Genomic DNA, 23,401 nt, shown 5'->3' on the forward strand with positions numbered 1-23,401 from the left:
TCCCACCCCTATGCCAAAATTACTCAGCTTCTCTCCTTATGTTTGTGCCTGCACTGATTAAGAGCTGCATAACTATGTTTGTTCTTTTTTTCTAACAGTAATAATAGTTGGCCAGTTCTGTTTATCATGTGAACTCATAAATAGATGAAGTGAGGCTCCCATGGGGACAGCATCTTATTCCATGAGGGTATAAAAGCTCAACTCAGAGCATGTGTTGTAATAGGCTGCCCAGGGAGGATGTGGAAGCCCCAACCCTGGAGATTTTCAAGATATTCAAGGTCTAGTACCAGGGGCGCTGGAACTCGTTGATCCTTGGAGTCCCTACCAACCCAAGCTATTCTATGATTCTATGGAAGTCAAGAAGAAAAGATTTGAAGTCAATACTGTGGGTAATGCATACTCAAACCACAGCCTAATCTGAAAGGTAGTGAATAAATGTTTTTACTTTGCAACACTAAGAGGACACCTGAACTACACAAGAAACTTGAATTATGCATCTATTCTATAAACTAATTAATGAAATTTCAGCCAGAACATGCACAGAGAAAAATCATGGGCCATAAAATACCAATATTCTCTTAATTTTTTTACTAGTTTCAAAAGGAACAATTCCTAATTTTCTGTGATGAGACTAAGATCATAATTGTAGTCAACAATTTGATAAATTGCTCTTTCTTCAGAAAGAATCTGTTTCTACAGCTCCTTTAAAAATGGAGGCAAAAAGAACTCAGCATTTTCAGTAGAAAATATCAAGCTTTCACATGATATCAGTAAAGATCAATTTCTGAATTTTTTACTAGACTCAAATTCCAAAATCCTGGCAAGTAAGTCTTTTCTGTCATCAAAGTAGAATTAAGAAGCAAAACACATATAAATCAAATTGAACAAATCAAATAAAAACAGGTGTCATAGAGGATAAGAATGGATCATAGTTGTCCCGATTACTGTTATGTAAAGCTGACTTAGAATCATGGAATAACCAAGACTGGAAAAGCCTTCTAGATTATCCAGTCCAAATGTGCACTCAACATCAACATTTCCCCACTAAACCACAGCCACGATCCTTCCTGGGATCGCAACATCACCTTGACACTCCCACCTCCTGTTCATTACTGTAGAGTAAATGCTTTCATCAAGATGACAACAGCACCTGTATTAAAACTTGCCAGTACTAACTGCCAAATGACCAAGTGTCCATGGAATTTATTGCAGAATCAGCAGGAGTATAAGAAGCACCAAAAAGATATGACCATTATCTTCTTATGCCACAAACTTCTTTCTTCTCAGTAAGTACTTTGTCTAGGGCCAGCTTTCCCTGCAGTCACTCAAAGGCTATGTAAATCCAGATTTACTGTATCTAAAATGGTATAATCTATAGTAAAACTCAAATAATCGTCCATGTTTACATGGCCCTTTGGCATATGTATTCTGTCGTATACGAGGAGTTTACTAACTTTTTTTTGTATCTTGCATAACAAGGGTTAAGAGAAGGTGGCATAGCTTTTCATTGGCATAGCCTTTTCCACAGGCTGCTGTGGAATCGAAATGGAAGTTATGCCCATTCTGTTTTGCCTCACTGACCTTATGTACAAAGCAGTACAAACCAGTATGACAGATCAACTGGTATTTCTTTAGCCAATTGATCACCAAATGAGGGTATTCCAAGTTAGCTTCTCCACATCTTCCACAGTCATTGTGATTAGAACCTGTTTCCACAGAAAAAAAATATTTCTCAGAAAGCCAAAGTTGTTCCCCAGCCGTCACAAGAAGTGTTGTGAGGCCTTTAACTTAGCACTGGATGTCTGCCTGTTCTGGGGAGATTAAATGTGCCATCTGAATTTGAACTTACCTTCTTCCCCAAAAGGCAACATGGGGATCTATGTGCAGAGCATCAAACATTGATGCAAATGAATACACTTCCAAATTTATAAATAAACCAATCTCAAATAAATTTCTACTTGCTTTATGCTGAGAAAATAGAGAACCTCATCCATCAGCCTTTGGGAGTCTAATCCAAAGGTCACTGAAATCAAATAGGATTGGGTTATTATCCATTCAACATTGTAGCACAAAACTTTAGATATGTCAGTAAACAAGCATAAAATTGTATTTAAATCAATTACAATTAGACTTACAAATTAGATTTTATACTCTGAAAAGATTTCTCTTGGTTCTGTAGTATCTCACTTTGACTGCTAATAAGACATCATATGGGATTATCTAAACAGACAGAACAATCTGTTTTTTTGTTGGAGCTGACACTGTTTTTGCTTGATACTTCTGTTGCTGCAGATTCTAATTCAGACTAGTGCATGGTCTTGCAAAAAAGAAAATTTACATCATTCTTATAACACCAAGACTTATTTTCAGATAAATAAATGATGTTCTAATATCTCAAAAAATGTACATAAATACGAGAAAAGATTGCAAAGGAGTGACTATTAATCCAGAGAATATTTGAAGTGACCACAGAAAAGACATCTTTTTGTCTGTCTGAAGAGAAGAAGCCTGGCTTCTGACCATAGATCTGAGCATTTCAGGTTCTTCAGCTTCACATGAGGATTGAAATTGAAATTGGGCTAAAAATACAAGAGGACTTATCTGTGTGGCCCATCTGCATGACAGGAGCTAGTTTATGTGTCCATTACTTTGAGGAATATAAAAGTGCAATAACATCTTCAAATACACACAAAGGGAGAGAATGGGAGGGAAGAGAAAAATTTGTTGTCTATATTTGAAATTGAACTAGGTTACAGATTGCATTTTCAATTTAAGAACAAGTAATTATTTCCTTGTTTATTAGAGATGTCAAGTAACCATATATAACTACGTATAGACAAAGACGGGGTTGTACATGGGCAGCAATTATTAATGGACATCACGAAATGATAAATAAAGAGCTTACTTGAAAGCGGCATTCATTGCACACAGATGTCTGGACCACAGGCAGATGTCTTAAATTGTCTACTCAAAGCACTTTTGTACTATCACAGTAATCTAAATTGCTTTGCATTTGGTTCTAGATACTTCCACAGCCTGTTCTCTACTGCACATAAATTCCTGTCTTCCAATTCTAACTGGACTTTAAGGACCAGATTACTTCCTGGTGTATCTCTTTGTCTTAATTAATCTCATTTTTATTCAGCCAATTTGACACAGCAAAGCAGTTTAAATGATATTCCCAATTATAGATCTCACTCCTAACTGCATGGGTTATGGTCCTGGAGGACATCCACTGCCCTTGAACCACTGTGCTGAAGGACATGACACTTAGAAAACACATCAGAAAGAAGGTGGGGTGTAAGTATGGCTTTAAACTGGAAGAGGGTAAGTTTTAGGAAGAAATTCTTTACTATGAGGGAAGTGAGACACTGGAACATGTTGCCCAGAGAGGTTGTGAATGCCACCTCCCTGGAAGCATTCAAGGCCAGGCTGGATGGGGCTCTTAGCAACCTGGTATACAGGGAGGTGTCCCTGCCTGATCTTTAAGGTCCCTTCCAACCCAAACCATTCTGTGATTCTTTGATTCTATGATAAATTATAACTAAAATGGTAGTCTAATCTTGTTTCTAAGGACCTTTGCTCACTGAAGACCTCCTTCCACTTATTTCTAAGGTACATAGGTCCCAGATTTGAGTTCTTTCATGTCTAGCTGCTAACACTATGCGTGCTGCGTGTGCAAAACACTATGTTCTTCACTGTGTTCTGCCATTCCTGCAGGGAGGTTTGTTTCAAATCTCCTTCCTGTACCCTATTCAGAGAATAAAGGACTACCATAAAATGACTTGTAAAACTTTAACTAGGAACATTTATTCTTTTAAACCTGCCAGTCCCTTGTTTAATATGTGAGTTGTTAGCTAAACTGACAGCCGTAAGTTCTGTACTGTCCCATTCAAGGGAGAGCCCCAAGAAAGCTGCCTATAGGTCTGAGACAGATAGCTTCTAACTCTCTGGGGATCTGAGCTGAACTGTACTCCCAGAGCAGGACTGTGCCTAGCAGAAAATCAAGTCAGTGATTTAGGAAATCATTCATATCCCCAGAGGAGGAATATCTTACAGCAGAGACAGCCCAGGCTAAGTTGCTAAGTTCTGGTTAATGGCCTCATTCTATCTAATGTGTCTGTTCTTGCAGATAGTGCTTACTGATGAAGTGTGTATTTTCTACCTCCCCATATATTTGTTTACTGAACTATTTTCACATGGAAAATATTTGAATTAGCCTAACAGATAAACACACTGTCTAGGAACGGACTCATGGTGGGAGAAGGATATAGGGTGAGACAGACAGGGTGCTACATTGAATAAATATTATTTTGCATGGTACCCTGCAAAGAACCCTGCAAAGAAAATAAGCAATAAATTTTCTGGTGGACATTTTATGAGGGTGAGACTGCAAAATCTCTTTTGGTTTTATTATTCCTATCAACGGTGAATTATCTATTATCTTATATGAGAAGTGCTGTTATTTGGATTTTATTTATCACACATTTTTGCCTTCAAAATGTGAAGTCAAAACACCTTTCAAACAACAGTTAACAAATTGCCCTCTATACAGACATCCTTTCTTCTTAACCCAAGGGTCATGACACTACATGACCTGACCCTACCACTCAGTTACTACTTGCTGTGGGAGAGCTAGCAGTTATCAGGCAGGAGACTAGTAACACTAAGCCATGCTGATAATAGAAAATTAAATGCACGTTTCCACACAGTAGTATTCCCAGGAAGAAACTTCTTCCTGTTCTTATCCTGATACTAACAAAAGTGCCAGAAGAAGAGTAGAGTTTGAGAAAAGTCATCTTGACTTCAAAATCAGTTAGAAATAACTATTCTGACAGATAAAATGTCTTCCTTTTTAGTTAAGTCAGCTGAAAATTTAGATTTGTCTGGGCAGAAATAGTCATGGATTTATATGTGTTACTTTATTGCCCAGAGTCACAATTACAAATCAAGACAAGGAGTGCTACATAACAAAAGAAATTTAAAGTAAATAAATAAACAGAGAAGTAAATGTAACTAGGAATTTATCTACAACTCAATGGTAAAACCAGGGAAAAAAAAGAATGGAACAAGCAGACAGAAACTGTGCAAGTAATCTAGATGGGTAATGCTTTCAGCACTGCTGTGATAAACCTGAGTCACAGAACTACTCTAATTCTCCTTCCACACCAGTATGTGGTTACAAGTCCTTATGGCCCTAAATTTCCTAAAGACTTTTTAGGAAAAAAAATTATTCTCAGAAAGAGTGATGATGCACTGGCACAGACTGTCCTGGGAAGTGGTGGAGTTACAGTCTCTGGAGGAGCTCAAGAAGCGTGTGGATGTGGCACACTGTTAGTGGGTGTGGTGGGGATGGGTTGGGTTGGACCAGATGATCTTAGAGGTCTTTTCCAACCTTAATGACTCTATTATTCTATAACCCTGTTAAAACTGCAAAAACTGAATGAGGTGTCACCAGGATCCTGCCTTGTGTGTGTGTATTGGCAAGTGGAAGGATTCTTGGAAATATGCCTGGAGTTCAGGGTCGAAAAGCATAAGAAGCTTGGACATCCAGCATAGAACTGATGTGATGGGTATGTCAACAGTGCAGATCTGCTTAAATGTCAGGTAGATTTCATCCTAGCTAGAGGAAATCTCAGGCACATCCCCAGTGGTACTTGAATCAAGTTCTGGAAAAGTGTGTTAACATTTTTGTAATATTGTAAATATTGACTGCTCTGAGACAATGGACATCATTTTAACATTAACTAATTGAGTGATAATAAATGCAGTGTGCTATGCAATGTTTAAGCCATGACTGCAAGATCATGGCTTTATCTTTTATCACAATTATTAGTGGATACTACATAAATAGTGATGACTCTCTGATAAACTCTTTGCAAAGTTATAAATTCATCAGATAAGGTAATATCAAAAGGAAATAACAGCAAAATAAAGCAAGTTGGGGTAAAATATTTTTTTTCTGGGGTAAAATCCACAGTATCTCAGTACAGGCTAAACTTGGTTTGTCCATTTGATTTTATTATCTTTTCAATACTCTCGGTAAGGATAGCTGCAACAATTAGCTTCAGAATAAATGCTTCCATTTGCCCAAAGCGACCCTGATGAACCGTTACTCGTTTTAATAACAAATGCTGAATAAACGTTGAGAAAGGCGCAGCTGCCCGGCGGAGCAGAGCAGAGCATCCCCATAGGAGGGTCTCAGGCTCCCTCTCCAGGACACTGTTGTTAATTACAAACCTTTCGGCTCTGCTCTCCTGCTTTCACGATTGTGGAGGAAGGAGCAAAACTAGTCTGCCACAGCATAAACCTAAGACAAAAGGATCCCCAGTATAAAATGTATAATAGAGAGAGGGACTTTTGCAGATCTCACCTCTCAAAGAGTGGCGTGATCTGTTTCAAAGTCAACGTTATTTATTCCTAGTAAAATAACTAGAAAATACAGAAAGAAAATAGGGAAATAGTGCTCAAAGAAATAGGGAAATCAAAGCAGTGTTTTGGCCATGAAAGGGGAGAAATGAGAACTGCCACAGGGAGCCCTGACAGTTAAGAATCTGTACAGAGTCACTGACTGCTGGACTAGATGAAGGCTGTCCTTGACAACATGGAATGCTGAATTACAGGACTCTATTATAGGCAATAATCAAGCACTAATTGATTTATTATTGTTTATGCTATTAATATTGCTGTAGTCACTCACAGACTGGCTACATTCTGACCATCAGTATCTCAGCTATTTTTCATCAGTTCCAGAAGCACCAGAAATCCATGCATCACCCACAGTGACCAGAGTGCACCCACACTGATGGTGGGAAGCCAACTGGACCCATGGCCATAGGTTTAACTGTCCTGCCTTTAGCAAGCAGCAAATGCAGGGTCCTCATTAATGATTGACCTACAGTCAGACCCACTCCTCCACAGTTTTGGGGAATATTTTCCCCAGACTGGCTGACCCTGACTAACAGGGATTATTTCTGCTCTATGTGTGCTACAGATCACCCAGTCAGAAGAAATTCTTTACTCAGAGGGTGGTGAGGCAGCGGCAGAGGCTGCACAAAGAAGCTGTGAATACCTCATCCCTGGAGGTGTTCAAGACCAGGTTGGATGGGGCTTTGAGTAACAAAATCCAGTGGGAGGTATCCCTTCCTAATGCAGAGCAGTTGGAACTAGATGATCTTTAGGTTTAAAGCCAAACCATTCTATGCTTTGATTTCAGATGTCCATCAGATTCCAGCACATATCACCTTAAACATTAGTAGCAACCAATTACTTCAAAGATCGAGTTCCTTCCTTCTTTATTATATCAACTGCCTTAAAGGCGCACTTTACAAATCTGTTCACAGATAACTCCAGCTGTCCAGGAAAGGCCATCAGAGCTTCTCTATAGAGAAAACGAAGTTAAAATGAGGCAACTCAGAAACAATAAATTGCCACGTTTTACCAGAAGAGCACTTCTTTCTTTTCTGAAAGAGTGGTCAGGCACTGGAATGGCCTGCCTAGGGAGGTGGTTGAGGCACCATCCCTAGCGCTGTTCAAGAAGCGTTTAGATGAGGTGCTAAAGGACTTAATTTAGTAGTTGGGTAGAGATAGTGATAGGAGGATGGTTGGACTAGATGATCTTATAGGTCCTTTCCAACCTTATGAACTTATGAACTTATGAACTTCTTATCTCACTGCCTTCTCTACCACCACACAAGAAACCTATAGCTATGGAGCTGAAGTAACCTGGATAGGAACAGATTTAACAAAGGAGCAGGTGACATGAGTTACAAGTTTGTAATTAAGAGGACAAACAGCTGAAAATGTGTTTCATCATTATAACGAGGGCAGCCTTTCCCCTTAAGTTGGGAACCTTTGGGCTTTATGGAAAGCTAATGATGGAAATTTGCATTTCCTTGTGACTGTTGGAAGTACCAAAGCAGAGGAAAAGCAAATACGCAATGGAGTTAGGTCTGGTATTGAGGTGAGAATTGTATGGTTGTTAAATATTTTCCTAAGTGCATTAGTGTTATGAGCTTTTTCTTTATTACACTCAACTTTCTAGTGGTAACATAGGAAATCCCATTTTGCAGTATCTGGGCTTGTAATATCGGAGCACAGAAACTTGAAGATTCTGTTAATCCTTGCTTTCTCATACAGGTTATTATTGTTAGAAATGTTCATCTCTGAAACACAGACCCAACAGGCATCAGGTAATACTGCTGTCAACAGCATTTAAAAATTAATCTTTTTTTTTATTTATTTATTGTCAGATAGTATCTGTATATACGTTTCAGAAGATCTTATTAGTTTGGGTGTGTTTTCTTACTGTTGCTACTATTATCATTTTTCTTTTTCCTTTCAATGAATTGAAGGGAGACTCTTTGTCTATCTTGTTTTGTTTTATTCCAATTTAGGTAGTTTGGGGCAGCAAACTTTGATCTCTCCTGACTGTGCTGCAGAATCCTATTTTCATCACCAATAGCAGTGACTGCTGACCAGACACAGTTACTGCTGGAATATGTGTTCATAGCTGTGTTGGAAATATTGCTTGGTGATTTTTTTTCATTGGGTTTGTTTATTCTTGTTTTTGAGTGTTTTTTTTTTAATCTAACATCCTTTGTTAATAGACACTGATATATAACTTCTGATACTCTTATTTACAAAACAGTGTGGGACGTAGAGAATTTATATTTATCTTCTGTGTTTTTTGTCTTTCAATGCCCTTAATACAGAACTCATCAGTTCAGAGTGCTTGAAGAACACTTTGCATTTCACCCTGAGCATGGAACTCTTTAAGGATAAATATTTATCTTTTTTTGCTGTTGGTAAGTTGATACAGAAGAAATTACAGGGGAGTATTGTAAATGGTGTAGTCTTTAGTGCAGGAAGAACTCAAAAGATTTTAGAATTTGCAGGATCATAGCAAGCTAATAGAGTTGTGGAAGCTATTGTTATTTCTATATATGGTATTTTATAGCCTTTTTAGTTATAGATTTAGTAATATCAAGTCTAATTATGACAGTGCATTTCACTTTCAGTTCAAAGACGGTGTAGGTGAATATGGTAGCTGTTGGCATGTTAATGCTGGTGGATTTTTCTTTCTGGTAAGAATATTCTCTAATAACCGCATCATATCATTCTTACTGTATGTTAACGTGTATAAATATCTTATGCATAAATAGACTCTGTGTTTGAGGTATGTACAGCTTGAAAATATCAAGTAATTATTTTTGGCTAAAAAAATGATAGTTTTGTAGCCTGAGTGATTTGATCTAACAGTTACATGCTTGTTGTTCTGGTTAAGATTCCTGAAGAGTCTCGATTGTCCGAGCAGGCATTAGAGAGAAATATGGTGCTATGCCAATGCTGGAACAGTGCCCTGATACTGCAAGCTGTCATCATCAATCAACCATGACAACTCTGACATGGACCCCTGTTCTGTATTTACCCAGGCTTTTTTTTCCCTTTAGGATTTCACATTCTGCCATACTGGTCATTTATTATCTTCAACCCTTTGGCTACTATGTTTCCTGTCCCAGTCTGTAATTTTAATTTCCTTCTCTTTCAGTATACTTCCTTGCAGAACTTTATCTGTAATTCTCTCTTAACTCTGACCACACAGTATGTAGTTGGGCCGTAGATGACCTGAGACAGTTGAACCTCAGAGGCAAGGGTAGGTTGCTGATGGCCAACAGAGAAGAAGTTACACTAATTAATGCTGATCTGAACTAATTTCTTATAGATCAATCTGGCATAGCCTGGGAGCTAGATGAGGCCCTGGCATCACAGTGTGGATACACGGTAACTTACAGCAGCAGGACTAGCATTGTGTTTCGTGCTTCTGCGCTAAGTTGCTATTCTCACTTGGAGGTAAGTAAAATTAAGATGCAGTGCTGCTGCATATAACCTTTAGGTGGAAGATGACCAAATTATTAGTAGGTGTTAATTGAGGGGGTTGTAATGTCTTGAACACTGACTAGAAAAAAATTAATTCCCTTCAAATGTGTCCAGAGCTCCGATAATAATGTGTTGACATTCAAACGTATTACATAATAGCACAGATGAGCACAGGAAGAAGCATAATACATGCCCTTGAAGGGCAACTGCCTTTTCCTGAACAAAAACAAGGAATTCCATCTGGCTGTTGTTCTGCTCTGCTCTAGTGTTTTGAGTCTGAGAAGCAGTAATGCTTAATCTCAAAAGTTTGTCTGCTTCTGTTCCTTGCTCACTACTGCTATGCTGTAAAACACAAGATCAGTTACATCTTAAGAAATGCTTTGTCCTCTCAAGTTCTGTAGCTACATGAAAGGCCAGAGCTTCCCCCACCCCCCAGAAGTATTTGTGTGGCTGTGTAGATATACACCTACGTGTACCTACAGGCTATGTAGTTAACCAAGTAGAAAACAATATTTCAGCATAGAGTTGCTCTTCTGTGGGAAGGTTGATGGATGGATTTCCTGAGTTAGGTCACAAGAACAGCTAATATCCTACTTGGAAAAATCAGTCTAACATATTTCCTGTGTCCATGCAGAAAGATGTGTTCACAGTAACTATACAAATCAAAGTGGCCCATGCTCCTGATATGAAAAATGCAACAACTCATCAGAAAAGTGCAAGTTGCTCTTATGGCCCACAGAGTCCAAGAGAGATAGTATGTGAAACCAACTACATGGAGGTAAGGGTTGGAAGTGTCTTATGGTAAAATACCTCAAGATGAAGAAGTAAATACTAGAAGATGTCACATTTGGAAGCAGATTAGATGATAGGAATGAGTACTAGAAACAGAGTTTGAATGTCTTGCTATGAAAGGTTAACTGGTGAAACCATAGCTTGTACCTTGAGCTTAGTGATGCAGTTATGTTATGTTTATATAGGTTACTGAATGGTGTTAATAGCCAATGAAGTTATGGAGTAGTATTCAAGAGGTTAAACTAATGGTTTGAACTTGCTGAATATTGTCTCAACAAATTTTGAAATAATCAAAATGGAAACTTACTTCAGAAAGTATACCTACTAAATTTGCTGGGGAGAACTCTGGAGGGAAGAATCTCTCTTTAGAGAGGAAAAAGAAGTAATGAAATTTTCCTGGCTATAAATGGAAGTAAAAATACTATAACTAGATAATAGATAAGCTGAAATAAAGAGACAGGAGAAAGTGCCATCAATGAACCTGTCATACTGCCTTTTTCCATTCAGGTTTCTGTCAGGAGGAATGTTCCACAGAATGAGAAGGATTTTATTTTGAATGAACCTCAGGACTGGATTCTTTCTTTTTCAGAGGTAGTTTTTCTTGCTAGTAAAAGCTAATGCTGCTTTTGACACCACCATCTTTCAGTATCCACACAGGATGAGTTGTTCTTTGCAAAAGAACGCTTCAGTAGGAAGAGCGGAGCTCTTTTACCAACTAGTTTTTAGGATAGACGTATGCTATATTAGAAATACAGACAAGTTGAAGGTCTAATCTCCAAGGAAGAAATTGAGACTGATTTCTTGACCTAAAAATCAAATTTTCCCTTTCATGTATGTAACAAACTCTGTAAACTTCATGGCCCAGGAGTGATCTGCAGATAGGCTTTTTTTCTCCTTGGACCCTATAATCTCAGTGTAGCCATACAGCCAATCTCCTACCCTGTGATCTACCTCCAAACTGAAACAGATGTCTGGTTTTGGTTTGTTCTTTTATTTATTTATTTTTGTTCGTTTACAGTTTTGTATCTGTTCTTAATGTTGAAAGCTTTCTCTGAGTAAGAAGCTGAGGGAGACAAACCTGGAGGTCTATCACATCAGCAGTATTTAGAACTGGGCAACAAAACTGCTGGGCAGCTGAATACAATAAATCATCCAGTGTAGTAAATGTTCAAACTGTTAATGAATTTCTCTGGGTAGGCAAAAGCAATGGAAGCTTCAATGTGGCAGATAGTGTTTCATCGACCAGAAGAAAAAAGAGCACTGCTTGTGAGTGATGCTTGGAGAGCTGGCTTTGGATTCAGCACCACAGAAACCAGAATTCTGCTGCGAGTGCCATATAATGCTGCACAAGTTCAGCTGGTCAAGGTTGGTACGCTCACTCCAACCCAGGAAGTTGTCAGACTGCAGGTCTAATGTGATCTCTTTCTGCAGGTTCAGGGAAATACCTTTTCTGTGGTGAGTTCAAGTATGTTTTACAAACAGCACTGGATGATCCTGATGGTGGATACTTCTGTGGCATGTCCTGTAGGTGAGGAACATGGTACCTTACCCCAGTGCTTGAATATATAGAGACTGATTTGCAACTACAGTAATGGGCTAACAGCTTTCCTATCTTCTTCCTAAGATGGCGTGAATTACACTAACAAAACTATCATCTGGACTGTTCCAAAATACTTTCAAGCACTCTGTACTGGAGCAACTGGCTTTAAGGATGTGATTGTTGAAGCTGGCGTGAATCTACGCAAACTCTCTGCCAATGAAATGGCTTCCAGGAAATTTGTGTTATCTAACGACTTAAATACAATTACAGTGAAGGTACCAATAGGTGCAGAAGGTGGCTCTTACAAGGTTAGCCATGTGATGCAAAGTAGTTGGCATGCAAAGTAGTTTTCTTGTTGTGAGCGGCTTTTGTTTTAGTTTTGTTTTGGTCTTTTTTTCCTTTTTTTTTTTTCTTTTAGGGTTTTTTTTTTTTGTGGTGATGTATCTTGTTTTTCCTGCGCAAGTATAATTCCTTTTGTTCCTTCCAAGTGACGGGGGAGGGAGAGAAGTAAAGGAGAAAAAGAAAGGAGGAAAAAAAGGAGGAAATCTAGCATACAAGTAGCTCTTGTAAGCACTGCATTGTGAAGACTCTTACTAACAAGCAAAAAACGACACAATTCTATAAAGAACTAATGATTTGTATCTTTTTTTCTCATGTGAACATAGAGCTTAGGCTTTGCAGACCTGTTGTCACGCTCCTAAGCTATAATACATGCAAATTTTATCACATTTCACAAAAAACATTGAAGAGAATGAGATCACCTGATTTGTCCATGAGGTCACATGATATTGGGATGCCTTGATACTATAACTCTAAATCTAGTAGTTCCTTGAAGTGAACTGGGCAAATGCTATAACAACTGAACTTTAGAGGAGTTGAAGGAGGTGCTATTTCCATGATAAAACAATCCCCTGCTGCTTTGAAAGTAACAACAGGTGGGGGGTGACTTTGAATGGTAGTCTCTTGATTATCCTGAGAATCCAAACTTTAGAAAACTAGTGCCCATGATAGTGACACAGGAGGTACCACATCAGAGTTTAGTTCTTTCACAGGTGGTGATTTGTTTGGGTTTGGACTTTTTTCACTCTTCCCAGCATAAAAGTGGCCTAGCAGAGTAGAGGAGGGACAGTTATTTGGAGTTCTAGCAGATTCTCTAATTCTGTACTATGCCTTTGACTGTAATGTAGAATGATACTGAAGGGGTGTTGATTATGAAATTCCAGACTTTTGTGAGCAGTGGAAAACATGGGGCAAAATACTCCATCAACCTGTTCTTGGAACACCAGTGGGAGGATAGCAAATGGGGACTAACCAAGTATACCGTCATCAAGGAAATAGAAACACCATTTGAACATGTAGGACTTGCTGTAACTAACAGTAAGTAGCTTAATGCATTTTACTTTTTTGTAAAGGTTTTGGTACTGATAAGAGAATAATGCTGACTTTATGCCTTTTCAGACCCAAATTTGAGTACAAGGCTAATGAATGTTACAGTAGGAATATTTCTCCTGGATGTGGAGCTTGTGAACTTGACCATTGAGGGGACAACTGTAACTGTTTCTGAAGCTATTCAGCATGGATATTTAACATATGAGATTCAATATGCTAACAGAAGCAAAGTCTATGTAATACAAGTACCGTTTGATGCACCAGGCATTAAAAAAGAGGTATGTACTAAGAGGTACGTACACTGCAAGTACTATGGTGTAGAAAGTGTGTCACTCATTGTTTTTTTTCTAAATATGATTTTCCTAGTACACAAGTGATGACACAAGAGAATACACACTCAATGTCACACTGAAGTTCATCATCGTTCCAACAAGTGAAACTTTTGCTGTCCCTCTTGTAACAGTGACTGCTGTTAAAGATGCCGGTAAGCTAATGAAACCTGAGCAAAATTGTGTTCATTTGGCTGCAACTAGCCTGACTGAACTCAGCTGTTAACTGGGCTATGTCCAGTCAGTGATGCTGTTTCAGTCAGTGATGCTGTCAGTGCTAAAAAGCACTTCTAAACTCCAATAGCAGCAAGCACATTGGCTGGTCCTTAACTGTATTACAGTACTACCCAGTGCAAGGGGATTTTGTGATGGGAATTACTTTCACCTCATTATCACCTGTGGGAATGTGGACCAAAACTGGCTGCCCTTCATCTCAGATCAGCACTTGATGCCAGAGACCGCCCAGAAATACTCCTATAGCCTAAGTGACAATGGCACTCATTTGGCTGTCTCTGTCCCTTTCCTTTCCTCCCTTGTGGACTATAAGGTAAGGATGCTGGTCTGTATGAATTAAAACACATGTTCTCTCTATGATGTATTGATATGATACACCATGTCCTTGTAGATAAAAATAAAGCATCCATTTGGGATAGGCTTCAAATAATTAATGGAAGGCATTTTCCACTCTTAAAGAATGCTTTACAGTCAAGAAAAGTACTTTACAAGCACTTAAAGGCTGATCAACATTTTAATGGAAATTTTACAGGCGATTATATTTATGCTGTGCTGTAAAACTACTGAAAAAGCTCTTTGTGTCTGTCTCTGGATTAAAATAAAAATGTCTCTTGTGGATGAGGTTTTGGTCAAGGACTGTTACCTTTAGTTTGTGATAACCAGCAGTCTTTCTGAGTATTTCTAAAAAAAAAAAAAAGTGGTGGATCTTCATTACTTTGTTTAATCTGTGAGTATCATCCCTAGGATATTCATATTTCTGGAGTAATGGCTTCACTCCACTTAACCTTGAAGGATGGCATCACCTTGGCTAATAGGAAGGGCTTCTCAATCTCATGCAGATTTCGGCCTTCAGAGCTAATACGTAAGAACATTACCTCTAACATTCCGGGTCTTAGCTCTTTTGCTACTTTTAGAGTTATGTAAATAATAAGCGTACACAGTCTTAAAAGTTTCTGGTGTTCATGCTTCTGTGGTAACTTATCATGCCATATTTTATGCTAAGTAATGTGCTACAAGATAAGTCAAATTATAGTTTGGAGAGACTATCCTATTTGAACCAGGTTTGGTAGAAGGGACAAAATCTTCTTGCACTCTCACTTCTGAAAATAAGAACACTTGTCAGAAGGTTTTGGGCTTGCTTGGGGCCTTTGCTGTTGTTTGTTTTTTTGTTACAATGATGAAGGTGAGGGGAGTCAGCTTATAAAATCCATAATTGACAAATATACTCATCTGGATTGAATGTGCTGAAATAATTCAGCTAGAAAAAAATCTGTTTGTGAGAGGAGGATACTTCCTAGGAATAAAAGAGTGAAATTGCTGTTATTCCATGTAGTGCACACACTGAAGATGCTAGAGTGGGAAAAAAAATTGAAATCTAATTCTAAATTCTTGCTCAAATGTTCACTTTCTTGAGCTGCCGAAAGCCTTGCTAGCAAGTCTATACAGAACTTTGATCTAGTTTTGCAGTTCCTTTATTCTGTAGCCTCATTTGTACTGAAAAATGTGTTTTTCAGAGTGTCTTCCCAATGGCACAGTGGTTATTACTGCAATAAAATTAGTAAGACTTGCAGATCTGGACACCAGCCTGCTCGTCTTAAGAGACAGACAGTGCAAACCAAGTCTAGTGACAAAGAAAACTGCAACCTTTAAATTCAATGTGAATACATGTGGAACAAGTAGAAAGGTAAGGGATTACTGATATTATGTTTACTTCCTGTAGTTATAGGTTTATCACTAGGTATGGCAGAAGTTCTGAAGCTGCAGGAAGGTTGCTGCTGACAGGTGGTCACTTCTGATAAGCAGTACACCTACACTCCTTTTCTGAGAATACAGAATTGAGTTATGTAGCACTCTTTAGTGAAAACAATTTTCAGAGCCAGAGGTGTCTTCTGGAACAGAACTTAGTTTGACATTGATTGTAACAGACTTGACTGAGCTAGTTGTCAATATATGCTCATATTTCTTGTAGACGCTGATTAGTAGCCACTAATAAATACATAAACTAAGACTACAAGTGGGTTTCCTCTTCCTGCAGCTCGTGTGTTACATAAGTAGAAAATAGAAGACAAAACAACAAAAGGTCTAATCTTGTTCAAATTCCAGTTGTAACAAATGCAACTTAATTCTCTGCATGCTAGCTATAAATTCTGCTAAAAGAATTAGCTGAACTCTGGTCTCAGGTCCAATGCACTTGTCTCTGGGCTGGAAGATCATTCAAGGTGTTGTTGGTTGATAAAGTGTTCTTTATTGTGACTTTGCTATTAGCTGTTGCTAGCTTTAGTTTAGTGAGTACATGACTGTTGGCCGTTAGTTTCTGGACACTTCTAAGTTCACCCTGCTGAGAGCACTCTGCCAGATTGCCAGACAAGTGAAGGAATGTGGATATTGTGTTTGGGGAGGAAAAGAGTCAGTTCTTAAGTAGCTGTCCTGTTTGTAACAACATGTATGTTTCAGTTCAACAGCACATCTATAACATATGAAAATGATGTACTCTATTTCAGACCTGGAAATGATATACCAGTATACCAGTAAGTACTGTTTCTTAGAAGGATATTGTTGAGGATGGTTTTGACTTCTAAAAATCTAATCCTAAATATTTTCCCTCAGATTAAAGTTTGTATGTGTTTACACGATCAAACGTTCAGCTGATGTCCAGTATGAAACTAAGAACAACATGCCGTCCAGTACTAAGCCAGGTTTTGGATCTCTTGATCTCTCAATGAAGATTTTTAAAGGTAAGTTTTCTGATGAGGCTGTTCAGAAAGGATAACATTGGAAGAACTGATGGTTGTCATCTTGTCCAACTCTCTGCTTAAATGGGATGACTCAGAACAAGTTGACCAAGACTTTGTCCAGGCTGCTTTTGAACTCCAAGGGCAAAGTGAAAGGCTTCTTGAAGGTTTCACGGGCTTTTCCCTCCACAATGTAACAAATGGTCAGGGATCTACAGTGGATCATATCACATGCAAACAAGATTTCCTGCTTGGGTAGTCACGTTACCTTGTGTAGTGTAGTGACTTTTGGGTTCTCTCCCAGATCAGCCCTTAAAGTGTGGCTAAGAGAAATTAGGATAAGGTTATTGTAGTGAGTGTTGTGTCAAATAAAGAAGCTGTGTCAGTACTGCTGCAAAATGCTAACAGTCCTAGTAGAGCAGGCAACTGAAGCCTGAACAAAGCTATCATCCTGACTGGGGTGGCCCTGCTCTTATTTTTCAGTGCCTTTCTACAAGTAGCTTTGAACAAACATCACACTGAAGTGGATTTTATAGAAGAAAATGTCTCTTCTACATCTTCTGATTATTTTCTTCACTAGTTCCTATTTTTCTGACGTTGTAGCCTTGTTTGCTGACACTTATACTCTCCTAGTTTGGATGCTGCTGTATCAGAGTGAATGATGGTAGAAAAGTAGAGTGACTTGAAATTAGTGGATGCTTACCTATAAAAAGGAAACTAACATCAGTGCTCTCTTCTAGAGAAATCTTATTCTGAGCCCTATCAGGAACTGGAATATCCTGTGGTAAAATACCTGAGGGAGGCATTGTACTTTGAAGTTGAACTGCTCCATCCTGCAGACCCGAGATTGGAACTGAACTTGGAGAACTGTTGGGCTACCAACTCCCAAAGCCAGGACAGTCTTCCACAATGGCCAATCCTTATAAATGGGTATGGAGATCATCCCTCTTGTGAGTGGTGACTGTTCAACAGAATGCCCCTAACCTTAGCTAGAAAAAAGGGGAAGAGGTTAGAAGGTGTCTAGGAAGGATTGCTCTGTCCTGACTCTATATCTGTTGAAGTACATGAAGGTGCCTGTGCAGTAGCTATGGATTTGCGAAAATGAAGGCTTGGATTATATTTGCTTTCTTTTATTTTTATTTTTTTCCTGAAAAGGTGTGAAAACAGTGAGGACTCTTACAGAACAGTCTTTCACAAAGTTAATTACAGCCTTAGAGTGAAATTTCCTCAGCACTTGAAGAGATTTGAAGTGACAATGTTCACCTTTGTACAAGGCACGACTCTATTACAAATGCAGGTGAGAAATCTCTTGCTTTTCATGAGATGTTGACAGTCCTAATGTGTAGAGCAGTTATGACACAAATGCTGTGAAAGAGCTCAGTTGGTCAGGTACTGATGGGGGCATTATCTGCCTTCTTCAAGGCATGACACTAGGAGTAGTACATAAAGACTACCCTAGCCACACAATAGCAATCACTTATCTCATTTTGAGTCTGTGTATCTAATTTTTACTTATTCCCCTGTACATGCTACAAATGTTTTGTTGTTTTTTTTTTCCTCTAGCTGTATTTCCACTGCAGTGTTGTGATCTGCAGCACTACACCACTGCCTTCAGATATGACTTGTCAGAGGAGATGCAATCCTCAGAAACGACTGGGTAAGAAAAATGGTATTACTCAAGCCTTGGAGCTTGCTAAGCAGCACACAATGCACTACTGGGAGTTTTGTTAATTGGCAAACTCCTCCTGGTGTGTCTGTACAGAATATTAAAAGCCGAAATGTCTCACTAGACCGCAGTGCAGAACCACATCCACAGGGGCAAGTGTCATCTGGAGCAGTGCTCATTAGAAAGATAAAAATGGCCAGCAAAGGTTGGTATTGCTCTCAGATCCCATTACTGATACACCAAGCATACTGCAGTTGTAACATAAGAGATATTTCACTTTTCCCTGTAGGTGAACGTGCAGATTTCTGATGGACTCGCCAAGAGCTGTTGAGTTCTATGATGTTACAGTTAAGCGGCCCAAGCGAGTAGTCTGCCTGGGTTTACAAGGAAGGGCATCTTAAATATTTCTATCAGGAAAATATATTTTCAGTGCCTAGTGAGAAAAAGGGTCAGCTAAACAAACAGATGTAATCTCTTAGTAAATAATCTCTCAGTAAACTGTGTTCTTCTCTTGTGTTTCTCTAGAGCTTTGGAGTTATGGGGTTGTATTTTGTGCGCGTATGACTTGCATCTGATCTAGACTTAGCAGCAAACATGTCTGAAAATCTTCTAGTCATGCTGCAGTTGGGTTAGAGGGAGGGTGGTAGCAACAGGCATAAAGTCAGTCATTGAGGTGGGTTGTTGTTGTTAAAGATTTTAGATGAATAAAGTGTTGCAGGGAGCTTAGTATCAGTAAGGCTTTCTGAAGCACGGTGGGCATGAACATGTTTGATCCTGTATGGGACAGCTGCCAGAAAACCTGCAAGCTGCGGATCTTGCTGGAGGGCTGTGGCTCTGCAGTGCCAAGTTGCTTTCCTTGGGGTGGGGAGAAATCAGTCAAGGGTAGCACCAGTAACTCTGCTAAGCAGAGTAAACAGCCACTCTAGAAGAAAATAGGCTTCTAGTGGGGACTTAGTTGTCATGATAATACACCATTACTAAGCAACTGTTACTAAACTTTATCTACAAAGTGCTGAGGATTCTTCCCTACTAGAAAGAGTTCTTGTCAGAAGATCTTCCACTAAAAAAAAAAAAAGAGGACAAGTGTCTTTTTTTTATTTACATCTAAACAGAGCTATGAAAACTGTTCAGATTCAGTACTGTATTTTCTTGTTTCAAGGAAATCTATTGCTTGGCATGAATCATTATTGCTTAGGGCTAAATCTACAGCAATGGGTATAAAATGCTGTTTGCTTTTTAACTTTATTATAGAATTCTACTAATAGGTGATTTCTGTAGAAGTCACCTTGAGCAAAAAACTATTTCATGAATCTGTTTGTACCTTGTGAAGAAAAGCAATGTGTAAACGATTTGTAGCTCTGTTATAGAAGCTGTACAGTGGTCTCATTAAACCAGTTCATGCTGTAACTTATAAAGTTTGTGTTTGTAAGTCTTCTCAGTCTTAGTTTCCTGTTAAGTTTATCTGCAGTTTAATTCACAATCTCTAGTGAATTCACTGAGCACATCCATAACATACTTCCTATGGTTTTGCATTCACCAGGTTCCCATTGAGTTGCTATGCAGGTGGTATAGTGACTTCCCTGTGTATACACCACGGTGAGTTTCTCTCAAGAAATGAGACTAGTATACAGTCCTTTCTGCAGACAGAGGTGCAGTTTTCTTCTGCTGTGATGGTGTTCTACCAGTACACTGTGGGCTGCCAGGGGCATCTTGAACCACATTCACCTCTGTGAGCGCAGGGTTCAGGAGAAATGTAATAACTAGAGACTAGTTACTCACTAGTGTGAGTACTAAGCGTAAGGTAGGGCAGTTTATTTTAATATTGTTAACTCTGCCTCTGCTGTGCCTCCCTTGATTTTATGATCTTTTTCTTCAAACCAAGACACAGAGAAAATCACTTAATAGGAAACACAGTATTTACAATCTTTAATCTATGGTGTGTTTGTTCCTGAAGATTAGTCAACATCTTGTTCTTTCCTGTTGACAAGGATTTAAGAGATTTTGAAAAGCTAAATGATGACCAGTTTAAACTTTGTTTCTACTCCTTAGTCTTTTTTGAACACTGTACCATCTTGCAAAATGAGTTTTTAATAGATGAATGGTCTTCACTGGAAATTCATGAGATTCCAATTTCAACCAGGGTAAGTGAACTTTGTTAGATCTTTCAACAGTATATGAGACACAATCCATTTAAACATCAGAAAGATATTGAATTTGAAGAAGACATGACAGTATTCTCTCTACCTCACAGGTGCCTGCTTATACTAAAATTACGTAACTGCCTTCCTGGTTTTATATCTCTAAAAAAATATATATCCTCTTCAAGTGTTGAATCAACACCTCTTTGCCTTTTAAGTGGATATTTTATGACCACATGCTTTTCCCCTGGAATTTGGGATGTTATTTTTATATCCTTGTTAACACAAGTTGAAAGGAGATCAATCTTCTTTGTTTATGCTTTATGTCTCCTGCAATTTCAACAGGTGAATGATAAAAGTCTAGGGGGTAAAGAGAAGTCTGGTGTGATTTGTTTTTATAAGGAAATGAAACAATACTGGATGCCTACTGCAGACAGATTGTTCCCCTTGAAATAAATGACAGTAAGTCAATGCTACAGCTAGCTGTATCTGGCTGCTGGTAGAAACAGAGGTTTTTTTTTTTTTTTTTACTGTACTCTATTATCAATTACATGATTAGTGTTCTTGAAACTGCTGCCTTTCTTTCTTACAGCAGCAACACCTTACTGTTAACCAAATTTTGGAAGATAAAAGACACTTGTTTACAGCTCAGTTAATTCTGGTACACTTGTTTTTCTCTGTTTTCATCCTTAATATCTTTAGAGGAAGACTAAAAATCATGCACTTCTCTCTGAAGGAAAATGCTCTGAAAATGAGTTTATGATTTGAGAAGCTTTGATTTCTACAGCAAACCTATCTGATAGTCTATAGCTAGAATTTCCATAGAAATTCTCCTTCTGTTTTAGCGTGTCAGTTCAGGAACATCTGTTTGCTACACTAACCAAATTCCAGGCAGGTAGCTACTTTGAAGTAAATGCTTTTAAGCATAAGAAAATTAAGTTAGTTTCCTTACTGTGCTTGGTATAGTAATAAGAGCAAGCCTAGGTTCATCTTCTCTAAAGGTTCATCTTCTCTAAACACAGAGGAGGTCTTCTAGAGAGGAGAGGGGAAAAATAGAATGGGTCTAACTTCTTGCCAGGCTCTTTCTCCATGACTTTTTTTCAGTCTGTTAAATGAGGGGAAAAAATAACATTTGTGGCTGTATAGCAATCAAGTTAGGGGCAAAAAGAAGTCAGATACTTGATTGTTTAGGTCTGGTGTTTATATATAAATAAACATGTACAGATGTGTTAGCATGAATATAAAAATTTATGCTATGCTGGTGGTTCCCCTTTGGAACTTACTGAAGCCTCTTAACAGGAGGCTTTCTTCCCATCAAACACACCTATGTGCAGCCCAAATGTGTAACTATAAAAGTTCTTGGCACCTATGTGGTGCTCCTCAGTTTAGAATTTCAAAGTGCTATGTGGGGGCAGGCAACCTCAGGCTCCCCTCTGTTCTGCTGCTCATAGAGCCACATCTTGCCTGTAGACCTTCTTTCACATACAGTCTCAACCACTGAGGAATACTCTCTCTTAGGTACATAGTCTTCCTACAAAGTTGGAGTTCATCTTCCATCATCTTCAGCATCTACCTGTAGTTCTAAGCAGAAATTGCAGCTCAGGAAACCAGAGGGTGGGGACTGGCCTTGATGTCTTTTGCTTCTTTTTTTTTTTTTTTAAGGTCTAAAAGCACTTATTTAAAAGAAAAAATAACCACTCATGGTGTGCAGCATCTGATAGCAGGATGGTATAGTGGTTTCGTTAGTAAACTAACACTTCAGGAACAAGTATCCCAGACTAACTGTCAAGTGTCTATATCTTAAGGCTTATTCCAAAATTGTAACATTTTCTACAGAAATTAATTAAAAATAAATTAATTAACTGAAGCATTTTAGAATGTTCTCCGTTTGTCATTCTTGGTATTTAAACTCTTGTCCTGATGCTGAATGAAAGAAGTTTGATTCAGTCTACTAGTCTCTTGTATAAGAAAATTGTTAACGCTTTAGAGTAGCGTTTTTGTGGTGGAGGCTTTTGGTGTTGTTTCTGTCTTTTTTTCTCTTCTCTAGCCTTCCTTAGTACCTGTGTTAATGAGGGAATTTCAATTATGCTAACCTGGAAGAGACAAAAATGTGACTTGGGAAAAATTTTGGGACTGGAAGAGTTCAATTCATTGACTGATCCTCTTTTACTCTCCTGTTTCTCTTTCTCTTTAGCATGGTAAACAACTCCGTCCCTTAGGCAAAATATAATGTAATTCCTTAGCCACAGACTTCTAGTGATTGCAGGACTGCTACTACTGTAGCTTTCTCTTTGCCTGAAGTGTTGTTATATGTTATAATGCTTGTATTTGAAGGATTTTCTTTAGTTCTGTGACTTTTACAATTTCCTCAGACTGTAAAAGATTGATTTTTTTTTTTTTTTTTTTTTTTTTTTTTTTGCCTCTGTTCTATGAGCTATCAGTTTTGCTATTGGACTTCAATACTGCCTCATGAAATTTACATGCAGTCCTGGGGGTTAGATCTTGTATTCTCACATAGACTTAAGTCTTGGTCTCTTTCACTCTAAGTAAATACCCTACATCCTTGGGGCAAAGAAATGGAAAACAAATAACCTTGATTGTGTTCCACTTTAGTTAAAAATGAATAGAAATAAGTCTTAACAACGGAGCTTGTATCATCGTGAATATAACAATCTCTTATCTTTCAGTGAAATGTATATACC

The 23,401-nt window shown here is 38.4% G+C and overlaps 1 protein-coding gene across 1 annotated transcript; it reads left to right on the plus strand.

The window, feature by feature from the left end:
* The first annotated feature begins 7,940 nt into the window (after positions 1 to 7,940).
* On the plus strand, positions 7,941 to 22,367 carry LOC136045257 (zona pellucida sperm-binding protein 2-like). Its single transcript, XM_065731086.1, has 23 exons — positions 7,941 to 7,963; positions 8,140 to 8,192; positions 8,715 to 8,807; positions 9,725 to 9,852; positions 10,514 to 10,657; positions 11,179 to 11,262; positions 11,869 to 12,036; positions 12,103 to 12,199; positions 12,296 to 12,519; positions 13,435 to 13,588; positions 13,670 to 13,878; positions 13,967 to 14,084; positions 14,271 to 14,476; positions 14,908 to 15,025; positions 15,678 to 15,847; positions 16,618 to 16,691; positions 16,771 to 16,898; positions 17,636 to 17,825; positions 18,051 to 18,192; positions 18,459 to 18,552; positions 18,686 to 18,766; positions 20,611 to 20,702; positions 22,362 to 22,367. The coding sequence occupies exons 1-23, from the start codon at positions 7,941 to 7,943 to the stop codon at positions 22,365 to 22,367; spliced, it is 2,796 nt and encodes a 931-aa protein (XP_065587158.1).
* Positions 22,368 to 23,401: the final 1,034 nt, after the last annotated feature.

The sequence above is a fragment of the Cyrtonyx montezumae genome, unplaced genomic scaffold (assembly GCF_038088225.1).
Source record: "Cyrtonyx montezumae isolate F1298 unplaced genomic scaffold, pur_monq_1.0 scaffold_13, whole genome shotgun sequence".
Classification (NCBI taxonomy): Eukaryota; Metazoa; Chordata; class Aves; order Galliformes; family Odontophoridae; genus Cyrtonyx; species Cyrtonyx montezumae.

Coding starts and splice junctions, on each gene's coding strand:
- LOC136045257 (XM_065731086.1), top strand. CDS start 7,941: ATGGAGTTAGGTCTGGTATTGAG. Junction 12,037..12,102: donor CACAAGTTCAGCTGGTCAAG/GTTGGTACGCTC, acceptor CTCTTTCTGCAG/GTTCAGGGAAATACCTTTTC. Junction 13,589..13,669: donor AGGACTTGCTGTAACTAACA/GTAAGTAGCTTA, acceptor ATGCCTTTTCAG/ACCCAAATTTGAGTACAAGG.